Below are 13,386 nucleotides of genomic sequence, written 5' to 3' on the forward strand. Positions count from 1 at the left end.
CCCATCCAGGCCTCCCAATGTCCTGTAAGTTTCAATAAGATCCCCCTCATCCTTCTAAACTCCAACGAGTACAGACCCAGAGTCCTCAATCGTTCCTCATACGACAAGCTCTTCATTCCAGGGGTCATTCTTGTGAACCTCCTCTGGACCCTTTCCAAGGCCAGCACATCCTTCCTTAGATATGGGGCCCAAAACTGCTCACAATACTCCAAATGGGGTCTGACCAGAGCCTAATACAGCCTCAGAAGTACATCCCTGCTCTTGTATTCTAACCCTCTCAACATGAATACTAACATTGCATTTGCCTTCCTAACTGCCGACTGAACCTGCACATTAACCTTAAGAGAATCTTGAACAAGGACTCCCAAGTCCTTTTGTGCTTCTGATTTCCTGAGCATTTTCCCATTTAGAAAATAGTCTATGCCTCCATTCCTCCTTCCAAAGTGCATAACCTCACACTTTTCCACATTGTATTCCATCTGCCACTTCTTTGCCCACTCTCCTAACCTGTCCAAGTCCTTCTGCAGCCCCCCTGCTTCCTCAATACTACCTGTCCCTCTACATATCTTTGTATCATCTGCGAACTTAGCAACAGTGCCTTCAGTTCCTTCCTCCAAATCGTTAATGTATATTGTGAAAAGTTGTGTTCCCAACACTGACCCCTGAGGCACACCACTAGTCACCAGCTGCCATCCTGAAAAAGACCCCTTTATCCCCACTCTCTGCCTTCTGCTAGTCAGCCAATCCTCTATCCATGCCAGGATCTTAACCTTAACACCATGGTAATTAACTTATTTAACAGTCTCCTATGCGGTACCTTGTCAAAGGCCTTCTGGAAATCTAAATAAATCACGTCCACTGGTTCTCCTTTATCTAACTTCCTTGTTACCTCCTCAAAGAACTCTAACAGATTTGTCAGATATGATCTCCCCTTGACGAAGCCATGCTGACTAAGTCCTATTTTATCATGCACTTCCAAGTACTTCACGGTCTCATCTTTAATAATGGACTCTCAAATCTTGCCAATGACTCAAGTTAGGCTAACCGGCCGATAATTTCCCATCTGCTGCCTCCCTCCCTTCTTAAGGAGTGGTGTTACATTAGCTATTTCCCAGTCCTCTGGATTCCTGAAAGATCACCACCAATGCCTCCACAATTTCCTCAGCTATCTCTTTTAGAAGCCTAGGGTGTAGTTTATCCGGTCCAGGTGATTTATCCACCTTCAGATCTTTTAGTTTCCCCAGAACCTGCTCCTTAGTGATGGCCACTACACTCACCTGTGCCCCTTGACTCTCCTGGAGCTCTGGCATCCCACTGGTGTCTTCCACCATGAAGACTGATGCAAAGTAACTGTTCAGTTCCTCTGCCATTTCTTTGTTTCCTATTATTACTTCTCCAATGTCATTATCCAGTGGCCCAATGTCTACTGTTGCCTCTCTCTTACCTTTTATATATTGAAAAAAACTCTTCCTATCTTCTTTCATATTACCAGCTAGCTTACACTTATATTTCATCTTCTCCCCTCTTATTGCTTTTTTAGTTGTCCTCTGCTCGCTTTTAAAGGCTTCTCAATCCTTTGGCTTCCCACTAATCCTTGCCAATTTGTATGCTTTTTCTTTTGCTTTTATGCTGTCCTTGACTTCCCTCATCAGCCATGGATGCCTTGGCCTCCCTTTAGCATGTTTCTTCCTCCTTTGGATTAATTTCTATTGTGCCTCCCGAATAACCCCTAAAATCTCCTGCCATTGCTGTTCTACTGTCTTTCCTGCTAGGCTCCCTTTCCAATCAACTCTGGTCAGCTCCTCCCTCATGTCTTTGTAGTTACCTTTATTTAATTTTAGTACCATTACATCTGATTCCAGCTTCTCCCTTTCGAACTGCAGGATAAATTATGGTCACTGCTCCCGAGGGTTCTTTCACCTTAAATTCCCTAATCAAGTCTGCCTCATTACACATCACTAAATCTAGAAATGCCTGTTCCCTAGTAAGCTTTGTCAAAAGCTGCTCCCAAAAAAAATCTCTTAGACATTCCACAAATTTATTTTCTTGGGATCCATCCACATAGTGCATGGAAAAATGGTCCAGACAATTTCCAGCTGGTGCAGGCAGTGAGCTGGGCTTAATTTGCCTGGCAGTCTGCAGAGGGAGCTAGTATGCATGCACAGACCTCTGATTCTGCACATGCACAATTCCAATAGCAGGGGTCTGACAGATGGAGGGAGAGCTGTTAGGCCCCTGTTGCTGCAGGCAGCCTGAACAAACTCTCCCCACCCCCCCACAATCATGGGCGGCCGATCGTGAGCCCCACACTGCCCAAAATGCAACCCCTAGTGCCCTCCCCTGGCACTGCCTGGTGGACATTTCTGAGTTGCCAGGCTGGCTGTGCCAAGGTGCCAGTCTGGCACTACCAGGCTGACACTGCCCAAGGGGCAACCCCTTTTTCCCTTGGCCACCCTGGGGGCCTCAATGGCATTCAGTTGGCGAGGCCAACATAACTGTTCCCCGTTCATAGGGAGCAGGTGTTTTCCTCGCTGGAGAGAATCTCTCCCAGCTAGGCCACAAGCCTGGATGATTGAGTACCAGACTTGCTGAAGACATGGAAATTAATATTATCATAAATTTAAATTATTTATTCTGCCTCTCGCCTATATCCGGCTTCTTCACCTCTTTTCTCTCCCAATGGGAGTCTCTATGCAACGTAGAATGAAAGGCCAAGATAACTCATGGATGCCTACTATTGACCAATGCAGCTCAAGAACCCCTTGATACGATGCATACAGAGATGGTTTGCAAATGATTTTTTTCTGGATTTCCATTCTGCCCTTTGCGAAAGTGCCTGGCTTCCTATCAGTGCATCTCCATAGTGAGGTGACTAATGTTTTGAACTCAATGAGGAAAGGATTACAAGTTCTAAAATGTAAAATACTCCACTATTGTCAATAACAAGGCTCTTTATGTAAGTTATTATTTTAAATGTGATTCAGAATCACTGTGATTACCTTTCAGTTCCTAGTTTGAGGCACCTTAACACTCCTTTACTCTCTGTCACATTTTCAGATTCGGACAATGCAGTGGCCAACAGGATCCCGGCAGCTTCCAGTATCAATCTGCAGCCTCCCGTGTAAGCCTGGGGAGAGAAAAAAAATTGTGAAGGGCATTCCTTGCTGCTGGCACTGTGAACTCTGTGATGGCTACCAGTACCAGGTGGATAAGTACAACTGCAAGGTCTGCCACTTTGACATGCGGCCCAATGAGAACCACACGGGATGTCGCCCAATCCCCATCGTCAAACTGGAATGGTATTCTCCTTGGGCCGTTGCCCCTGTATTCTTTGCAATTATCGGCATCATTGCTACATTGTTTGTCGTCATAACGTTCATTCGCTACAATGACACACCAATTGTCAAAGCATCCGGCCGAGAATTAAGTTATGTGCTTCTCACAGGAATTTTCCTCTGTTACGCCATTACATTCCTCATGATAGCGGAGCCAGATGTTGCCATCTGCTCCATGAGACGCATTTTCCTCGGGTTGGGTATGAGCATCAGCTACGCGGCTCTGCTCACCAAAACCAACAGGATATACCGGATATTCGAGCAAGGCAAGAAATCAGTCAGCGCCCCCAGGTTTATCAGTCCAGCCTCTCAGCTTATGATAACTTTCAGTTTCATCTCCGTGCAGCTACTTGGAGTCTGTATCTGGTTCATTGCTGACCCACCCCACTCCTACATTGACTATGATGACCAAAAGACTGCCAATCCTAAGCTTGCTCGTGGAATTCTCAAATGTGATATTTCTGATCTGTCCCTCATCTGTTTACTTGGATACAGCATGCTCCTCATGGTCACATGCACCGTGTACGCCATCAAAACCCGAGGGGTTCCAGAGACCTTCAATGAGGCCAAGCCTATTGGATTTACCATGTACACCACCTGCATTGTCTGGTTAGCCTTCATTCCAATATTTTTTGGGACTGCACAGTCTGCAGAAAAAGTAAGTACTACCCCCCCACCCCCGCAACCCATGCATTCTGCCAGAAAGAGAACAAAAAACTGTGTGTGATTTGTGAATGTTGCTTTGTTTAAAATAATTAGCAATTTTTGTGACTTTGAAAAGTGGTGAGGCCACAAAGAGCCACAATAGTGGAGATTTTCCCGAGGATAGTGAAATAGTGAAGCTCCCTTTGCAAGTGTCTGTTCCGACCAGCTTAATCATCCGATTTCCACTGTGTCCTTTGTTGTAACTGTTCCAGACCCAATAAAATCTCCTCGATTGTCTTGGTCCGGTTACCAGAACTTTAAAACTTCCTGGCCAAACCAAATTGACTTCCATTTCATGGAGCTCTCAAAGCATTTGGACAAAAAAAAAGGTAAATTAGTCACTCAGAGGCTTTTTGTCAGCATTTTCAGATTTAAGATTAGTGCTCATTAGCTGTGCAAAACATTCAGTTTTCATCTCATAAAGGTTTTCCATGTTACCATATATCTTGAAAACATCCCCCTCCCCCCCAGCAGTCAAGTTTACATCATGGGCAGTTACTGATAAATCATTATATATGTAATATTTCTATTATGCTTTCCTAATGCCATTTTCTGTAAGTAACCTTCTCATCAATGGGAAGGAAATTCCTGATAACTAATTGTTGCCACTTCTTGTTCATTCCTGCTGCCCATATTGGCCTTGATCTGATGCAAAGTGATGCAGATCTGACTGTCAAATATATAGTAGAGCAAAATGGAGCAGGTACTGAGTGAACAGTGTAAATTCATTTGCTGTATTTCTGAGGAAGCATTGGCTTTAGTGTCAATACTGATGAATGTTGTCACCATCTCAACACACTACAAGTGTACATTCAAAGCAGCGTTGGAAGAGAGAAGCAGAAAATGTGATATTTGTTCAATCGATGATGGACTATGACTGCTAGTTGCAGACTGCTTAGAAATATAAAGGATGCAGAATCTTTACTTAAGAAGATTGGCAGTATGCATTTGGACATGTCTTTAAGAAGGTACCGCAACTTCATTAATGTTAGTTATCAAGGTATTTCTGTGACATGGAATTCGATGTCACTGGAACAATTTAAGCGATGAGAACTTAAAGGGAAGACACCACTCTACCAGTCATAAAACCATAAAATAAAAAATATAGCATTATTGTAGTAAATGATGAAATACATCTTTAATCACAAAATGGAAAATATGCAAAATAGCTGCTGTACTGCTGATTGTGTTTGTATAGCGCAACTGGCAATATATTATCAATTGAATTTGTTAATCGAGCCATAATCATATCACACCAACATTGATGAGCAATCTTGCCCCTTGTCATTTTAAGCACAAAGTCATGACATTGGGATTAATCTGGTTACTTTCCACTTCTGGCAGCAGGGAACAGAAACACAAAATGATTTTCCGACATTTATTCAAATGGTCAGAAGATTAAGTACAAAACTTGGCAGAATTTCTCATGTGTGCTGCTGGCTGGTAAAACTCCCCATCAGGAGGACAATGTTGGAAATGCTTTGAACTTAATTTGACAGAATTACCCTGACTTGAATCTTCTCAGCAGCTGATCACATTCACTTTAGTTAGCCACTGCCAACACTGATTCAGAACATCCGAAGTGTAAAATGAATGTTAATTGCTGGCCGGAATTCTCCGACCTTGCCCTGACTGGGATTCCCCGGTCCCACTGTAGTGAATGGAGGGCTGGATTCTCCAACCTCGCCTACAGCTGGTATTCTGTGGTCCCGCTGCAGCGAACGAAGATTTGGCTAAGCGCCAAATTCTCTGTTCCCACTGACAGCGGCGGTGGGGTAAACGAGATTGGGGAATCCCAGCCGATATTTATTACTTGTAGAAAAAGCTCCCATTCTGAAGTCACATCTATCTCTGTGCTGAATTTTCTGTGGTGTTTCCTTTAATAGCTGAATTCTGACTTAACATCACATAGATTTGAGGAGACATAAAGTTAAGTACAAAAGCATCTGAGCACACCGTTAACATGCATTGATTGACGATTGTTCATGATTTAGGATTTTGTTTGTCCTGGTATTCAGGGGTATCCTGCAATCTGTAGTCGACTGAAATTGTACAATATCTGACAGTGTTGGAATGAATCCAGGACATTACCAATAATTTAAATTCACATGGCTTAATTAATTCTGCATGTGGTTAGGCAAAGCAAAGATAATTTAGCTGAACCATTTGTTAATTATATTGAAAGATGCATAATAAATGCTATGTATTTTTCTCCCCAGCATCTGCTTTGCAACCTTACAATTTCACAGTATGATTTCTGTGTGTGGCAAGGCTAGGTGAAAACAGTTGGATCTTTCGTGGCGTAGGTTATTCATAGTCTGCAGTCAGGGACACAATAGCCTTGGTCAAACCTGTCTCTTAAAATGAATTAGAGTTTGAAACTGGGACTTGAGTATGAGGGGAAATTGGAATAATTGAACATTTTTGGCAGTCGATCAGCTGTGTTTTTTAAATCTGCCATTTGTAACAGTAAATCTGCCACACATATTCTAGCCAAGGAATGGCAGGATGATCCTTAATAAAATGTCAAAGAGATAACCTGACATGTTTCAATTGGTTATACATTTCTTTCAAATCTTATTGATCCAAACTTCACCATAACTTTTTTTATCCTAGACTTGAGTTGTATAGACAAATACATATTGGTCCGTAACTTCCTGGTTCCCCAGTGTTGCACTGGGGGGTGATTACACGAATAATACGCTCGGGAATCCTTCCAGGAAGTTCCTCCAGCAATTTTCCAGAGGTGCTAATTTCCCCTTGGCAATTGTGCTGGGCTGGGAACCATCCAACAAGCAATTTAAATCATTAACTTCAGATGATTTTGCCAGCTTTACCTTCATAGTTACTCTGAAAGCGTTAGAAGGAAAGAAATACTTCTAACTGCACAGTAGCTATCTAATACCCAGTACCAGCCTCGCTCAGGATGCCCCGTACAATTATAAACCCCTTGTGGATCTCCCATAAACATCCACCCCCACTTCTGACTTGACCCACCCACCCCTTTCCCTGTCTGACACCTCCCACCTCTGGATTGCCCTGCATGCCCACCCCCCTTCAGTCTGCACTAACCCCACACCTCCAGTCCACCCCATCCCGTCTCCAATCCACCTTGCCCCCCTCCTGGTTTGTCCCACCCCACCTCCCTCCAGTCTGACCCATGCTCCTCTCTCTCTCTGTCCCGGTCTCCGCTCCCCCCCCCCCCCCCCCCCCGCCCCTCCTCCCCCAATTGAACTAATGACTTACCTTTCCAACTAACCAGCTCCCTTTCAATTTTTCCTTTAAACATCCCCTTTATGGCAGCTACTGCACCCCAATTACTCTGTGCTGATGCAGCCAGGGTTTGTGTTGCTGCTCCTGACTCATCCAGCCTGAGTGTGGATGGTTGGGTGAGACAGGGGCTGTGCAATTACAGCGAGGCTAAATCCATCAAGAGTGTCAATTTGGTGGAAATTGCCACTCTGAGGAGGAAGTAACGGGCCACTATAATTACCAGAAAGCTCATTTCCTTCACGCTTATGCTTAGACACCTCAATTTGCCAGCAGGAAGAAACTTTAGCACACTGCTCAATTTCTCTCTCTTGGCATTACTTTGCAGACAAAGATTTTTTGGAAGGTTAAATTTCTCTTCTCTTTGGTTGCCGGCCTCATGGTGGCTGGTCAGGCCTACCCGTGACTGGCACATTCTCCCACAGTGGTCGCAAGTGAAGGTGCAGTCGCTGCTGTGGGCAATTGGATCTATTCTTCTCCCCCCTTTTCTCTTCCATGTTGGTCCTTTGCTCAGTCTCAGAGTCGTCTTTAGCGTTCTTGATGTGGCATCTATGGTCTGTGCTTGCGATTGGCAGTGGTCAGCGTGAGAGTCCTTGAAATGTTTGCATGGGGTCCCTCTCTTTCATGTTCTTGTGGTCAGTTCTCTGTACAACACAATGTTGGGCAGGCAACTGTTAGCCATCTGGGCAATGTTACCTGCTCAATGCAATTGACTTTGCAGGAGGGTGGCCACAATGCTGCTGATGTTGGCTGTTTCTGGGACTTTACTATTTGTGACACGTCCTGCCAGTGAAATTAAAGCTACTGTGGAAGTAGTGCTGATGGAAATGCTCCAGAAGGCTTACACAGCTGCAATACAGGATTCATGACTCAGCGCCACAAAGGTGAAGGGTGAGGATTATGGCTTTGTATGCTTTGAGTTTGGTCTGTGAGGATGTAGTTGTTCCACAGTCACTTGTAGACTCTACAAATGTGCCCTTTACTTTTGAAGGTCATTGTTCACTTCCTTGTTTATGGTGGTATCAGACGAGTTGACACTTCCCAAACATGTACATTTCTTGACAACATTCAGCTCGGTTCTACAATGCTTGGTTCTTCCTGAGGGGCAGGACTTCAGTTTTCTCTAAACCAATTTTTAGTTCAAAGACTTGTGCCACCTAAGAAAACCGTGCTGTTAAGCACTGCAGGTCTGACTGGCTGTGGGCTGAAAGAGCACAGTGATCAGTGAAAAGAAGTTCACCGATTTTGATGTCTTTGTGTGAGCATAAAGATGCCTGAGGCTGAAAGGACCTTCATCAGTCCCAAAGGTAGGGGAGTCTAATACTAGAGGGCATTGGTTTAAAGTGAGAGGGGAGAGATACAAAAGAGTTCAGAGGGGCACTTTTTTCACTCAGAGGGTGGTGAATGTCTGGAACGAGCTGCCAGAGACAGTAGTAGAGGCGGTATAATTTTGCCTTTTGAAAAGCATTTGGACAGTTACATGGGTAAGATGGGTATTGAGGGATATGGGCCAAATGGAGGCAGCACAGTGGTTAGCACTGCTGCCTCACCGTGCCAGGGATCCGGGTTCGGGCTTGGGCTTGGGTCACTGTCTGTGTGGAGTTTGCACGTTCTCCCCGTGTCTGTGTGGGTTTCCTCCAGGTGCTCCGTTTCCTCTCACAGTCTGAAACATGTGCTGGTTAGATGCATTGACCCAGACAGGCACCGGAATTTCACAGTAACTTCATTGCAGTGTTAAAGTAAGCCTTACTTGTGACTAATAAATAAACTTTTTTTTAAATGCAGGCAATTGGGAGTAGCTTAATGGTAAAAACTGGGCGCATGGACAAGTGGGGCCAAAGGGCTTGTTTCCATACTGTAAACCTCTATGACTCTGAGATAAACAGGTTTTTGGTCTCTTGGGGAAACAAGGGGAATGGAAATTGGGGAAAAAGTGCAGTTGAAGTAGATGATTATCCATGATTGTTTGAATTATGGAGAATACTCTGGAAGCTGTATAATTTATTCCCACTCCTATTTCTTATTTTCCTACATTTTGTGAGCAGGCATGAACTGTTCCTCCAATATCGAGTTATTTCTTCAGGTTGTGCTTTACCTTCTTGGACACCATCCCTTGTTCTCTCAAACACTTCCCTCTCTGCTTACAAAATCTTCTTGAAACCTTGGCCTTCACCTGGTGTCTTTGGCCTTCTCAACCTTCTCTCTCCATTTTTCCCTCCTGCTAGCCATCCACTAATTCAAAATGCTTCGAGTTATCCTTGTATACTGAGTAGCACCGTGAAAATATGATATTCTTTGTGGAGAAATGTTCAATAATCCTTTTTTTTGTAAGTTTTAGTAGTTATCAATCATGTCGCTCATGGTAATGGGTTTGGGTAAGACATTCTTCTGGAGAGTTGGTGCAGACTCGATGGGCCGAATGGCCTCCTTCTGCACTTTAGGGATTCACACAGATTGAAGTAAGATAGTAATACCTGCTTGACAAAAGAGATGATGGTGCAGGACCAAATGGAGTGGAAGCAGGGCAAGTGATGAAACAAAACTTGTATCTCAAGGAGGTGTAAATGACAGACTAATGAATAGCCACCAGCATCAAAAACAAGGGGGAAATGAGAATAAAACTGAACGCTGCAAAGTAAAAAGATCCAAAATGAGGGAGTGATTATGATCTGAAACTTTTGAGTCTGAGAGGCTGTAGAGCCTTAAACAGAAAGCAATCCTGGGAAACTTGCTTAGTTAGCTAATCTTCACTGCATCTTCACTTGTGCTTGGAGTTGTTAACTGTAGGTGTTAATGGCTGCACAGATTAAGACTTGGATGTTCACTCTTGCACAGTGCTGTAAGAATTCTGGCTATGTGAAGCCAACTCCTGAAAAAGTGCCTGGAAATTTGGATTCTCATTCCGCAGGGACTGGTTTTATGAGACTCGTGCCCGCTGCTCTCGAAAAGACTTGTAGACGGTCACGGGGCTTCCGGGTGCAGAGGTGTACTGGGCAAAAGGCCCCCATTGATGCTCCAGCACCTTGTTCCAGATGTGAAAAATAATGAAGTAAAAACCAGCCCTCCAGCACTTACCCTTCACACCCTGTCACTTACCTGACACACTCCCCATTCCACATCTATGCCAACCCTACTTCATCCCCCCAACCAACTCAATGCACCTCACACCCTCCATGCAAACATATGCCTCTCTATCCACTACTCTTTGCCTTTTATGGACCCTATGCTAACTTCATGCCACACCATGCCAGCCCACGCCCCCCCCCCCCCCCCCCCCCATTTAACATTCTTTGCCCCCTAAATCTTCTGTGCCAACTCATCCAGTATCCACTGTAGGCTTTTGCTGAAACTAGCCAAAATTCTGAAATGACTATTGATGAATTCACTAATGTGAAAACTACTCTCATCAATGGAAACCCTTTCATTGCAATTAACTGCCTTTATTTCCTTATATGAACAGACATTTGAGCTCATAATTCCACAGCAACTAGTTTATTTTGCACCTACTGCTATCAATCAAACAGTGAATTGACAGTTACCCAATTGTGATATGGCAGGTTGTAAAATAAGTCATGCAGAACAAATCCTGCAATGATAGGCCACAGGCCTATGCCAGCAGATAGAGTGGAATACTAAGCATTTTTTTTCAACACAGCTGACAGTTTTAAAAAAAAATTTAAAGTGCAGGAGATTTAAATTTTTTGACAGATTTCTCTGACAGTTTCAATTAGCTTGATAATTACATCGGGCTCAGCTACTTTTCATACACATCCATGTCTCCCTTTAACAATCCAAAAAGACACCTTACCTCTCCCAAAGGGCATAATCAAGTCTCCCAAAGGTGACATGGGCCATATTCCAAGGGCATTTCTAAAAGGTTACCACTATCTCACCAAAGAGCCCTAGTAATTTTTCCGACCAAATCAAATGTGCACAAATCTCATTTCCTACTTTCTCCTTGTGAAAATCAGACTAGACTGAAGGCAAATGCACTTTAACATTTCCAGCTTCTTCCGTGAAACATGGATAGCCAAAGTTCGACCTGCCCCTGTTCCCCTCACTAAAATAGTGAGGGTCAGGACAGGTTTGAGGGTGAGACTTCTGGCTTTGGGTCTCCACCGCCATTTACTCAAAGGCGGAGAGCAACTCTGTCTGCATGAACTTTCAGCCATAAGTTACTTTAATGAAAAATAGTTGGATAAAGAAACAGAAGGAAGTCGAATCACCTCGTGCATTTTTGCAAGGGCATATTGTTCCTCCACAATCCATTGTGATCAGAGAATTTAGGCCTGGCAAACACAAAGATATGCATAGTAAAAACTAGGCAGAGTCCAAGACAATGGACAGAAGAGAATCGTGACAAAACAGGGCTGACGCTTTTCACTTTTGGGACTGGGCTGAGTAAATGGTGATGCCAAACTTGCCATTGTCAATATTGTACACAGTTCTCACACCAAAATTACACTCTGCAAATGAACAGCAGAAGAAGCAAGCAGGTTAAAATTGTGGTCCATAATGCCTGGCCTTTACATGCACACTGAGAATTGAGAGCCCTGTGGGACTGTGCTGTGATGCCTCGAATGCCGGAGAAGATAGATTGCCTTGAAAATGTAGATATTGCTTTTGGATTGCTTCTCATGCTCTGAAAGGCCATCATTGGAGGCAGAACTCATAAATCTTTGCCGTCCTTCTGCAATAAATACTCAATGGATCAGCCTCTATCACATCCATTGTCATTTGAAATTGCTTCCTGGTCATTTGCGGTATACTGGTTCCTTTTTATCCTGAGGTTATCTCTGCCTGCTAGGATTGATTCATTTTTGTCCTTGTTTCCATGTGAAAGCAATGTTATAGATGAGGCAGCCAGAACCACAATGAAAGAATAGTCTTGGGGCAGTTTGTACAATCACTCCATATCAGAAACTCAGATCGTCATTGGCGATTGGGACATTATGTAAATATAATCCAGTTAAATCTGCACGTTTTAAGGATTCAATTTTATAAAGGGTTAATGATTAATTCATGGGCTTTATTTTCATTGTATCTGACATGGTGCGAGCCATGGTTCAGCTCTTGCTCCTGGATCAGTACATTGTTGGTTCAAGTCCTGATCCAGAGACCCCAAATTCTTAACTAACACATTATCGAGGGAATACACACTGTCAAAGCTGCTGTCTTTCGATTGAGATGTTAAACCGTGGCCCCATCTTCCCTCTTACAAAAAAATCCCTCATACTATTTTGAAGAAGAGCAGGAACATAACCGAGGTTTGCCCAATATTATTTCCAGAACCAACATAAATAAAGCCAGTGAACTGTTTGTGGAAGCTTACAGTGGGCAAACTGGCTGCCACCTTTCTTACATACAATGGTGACTAACTTTCAAAAGTATCTCGCTTTGCTGTAAAGTGCTTTGGGACGTCCTGACGTTGTGAAAGGTTCATATAAATACAGGTCTGCATTGTGTTTGGAAACAGCCAGAATTTTACTGCCTTGTCCGCCCCAGAATTGGGGCAGGCGAGGCTCACAGAACAGCATTCTCCATTGGCCTCGAGTGGGATCTTACAAACCTCTGGCGGTGAGGCGGTAAAATTTTGACATTGTCTCATTGCCTTAAAAATCAGTAATATTGTTCACGCATGAGATCTTAAAGCAGACATACATTTCTGGGCTGTTTTGTTTTTAATCTGGTTATTTGTTAACATGTGGAGATGCCGGCGTTGGACTGGGGTAAGCACAGTAAGAAGTCTCACAACACCAGGTTAAAGTCCAACAGATATCCACTCCATCTGACGAAGGAGCTGTGCTCCGAAAGCTTATGGTATTTGCTACCAAATAAACCTGTTGGACTTTAACCTGGTGTTGTGAGACTTCTTACTGTGTTTGTTAACACACAGACACATTATATTCCCTAATGTAGTGTTTTAGAGGTTGTTACTATTCTACTGATTGTTTGGCCATGTTTCAATTGCCTTCTATCATCACTACCTGCACTTTCATGCCATTCTATCCAATCAAGGAAATGTAAATCAGTGACACTTGTATTTCTTCAAGGAAGGAAGCACAACTATTAGAAC

General features: G+C 43.6%; 1 protein-coding gene across 1 annotated transcript in view; it reads left to right on the plus strand.

Moving 5' to 3' along the window:
• LOC144511889 (metabotropic glutamate receptor 4-like) overlaps positions 1 to 13,386 on the plus strand; it is a 1,280,229-nt gene that overhangs the window by 909,771 nt on the left and 357,072 nt on the right. Inside the window, exon 8 of the mRNA XM_078242320.1 lies at positions 3,058 to 3,993. Coding sequence (XP_078098446.1) covers positions 3,058 to 3,993 — 936 coding nt within the window. The remainder of the gene's footprint in view (positions 1 to 3,057; positions 3,994 to 13,386) is intronic.

The sequence above is a fragment of the Mustelus asterias genome, chromosome 25, assembly GCF_964213995.1.
Source record: "Mustelus asterias chromosome 25, sMusAst1.hap1.1, whole genome shotgun sequence".
In the NCBI taxonomy this organism is placed as follows: domain Eukaryota; kingdom Metazoa; phylum Chordata; class Chondrichthyes; order Carcharhiniformes; family Triakidae; genus Mustelus; species Mustelus asterias.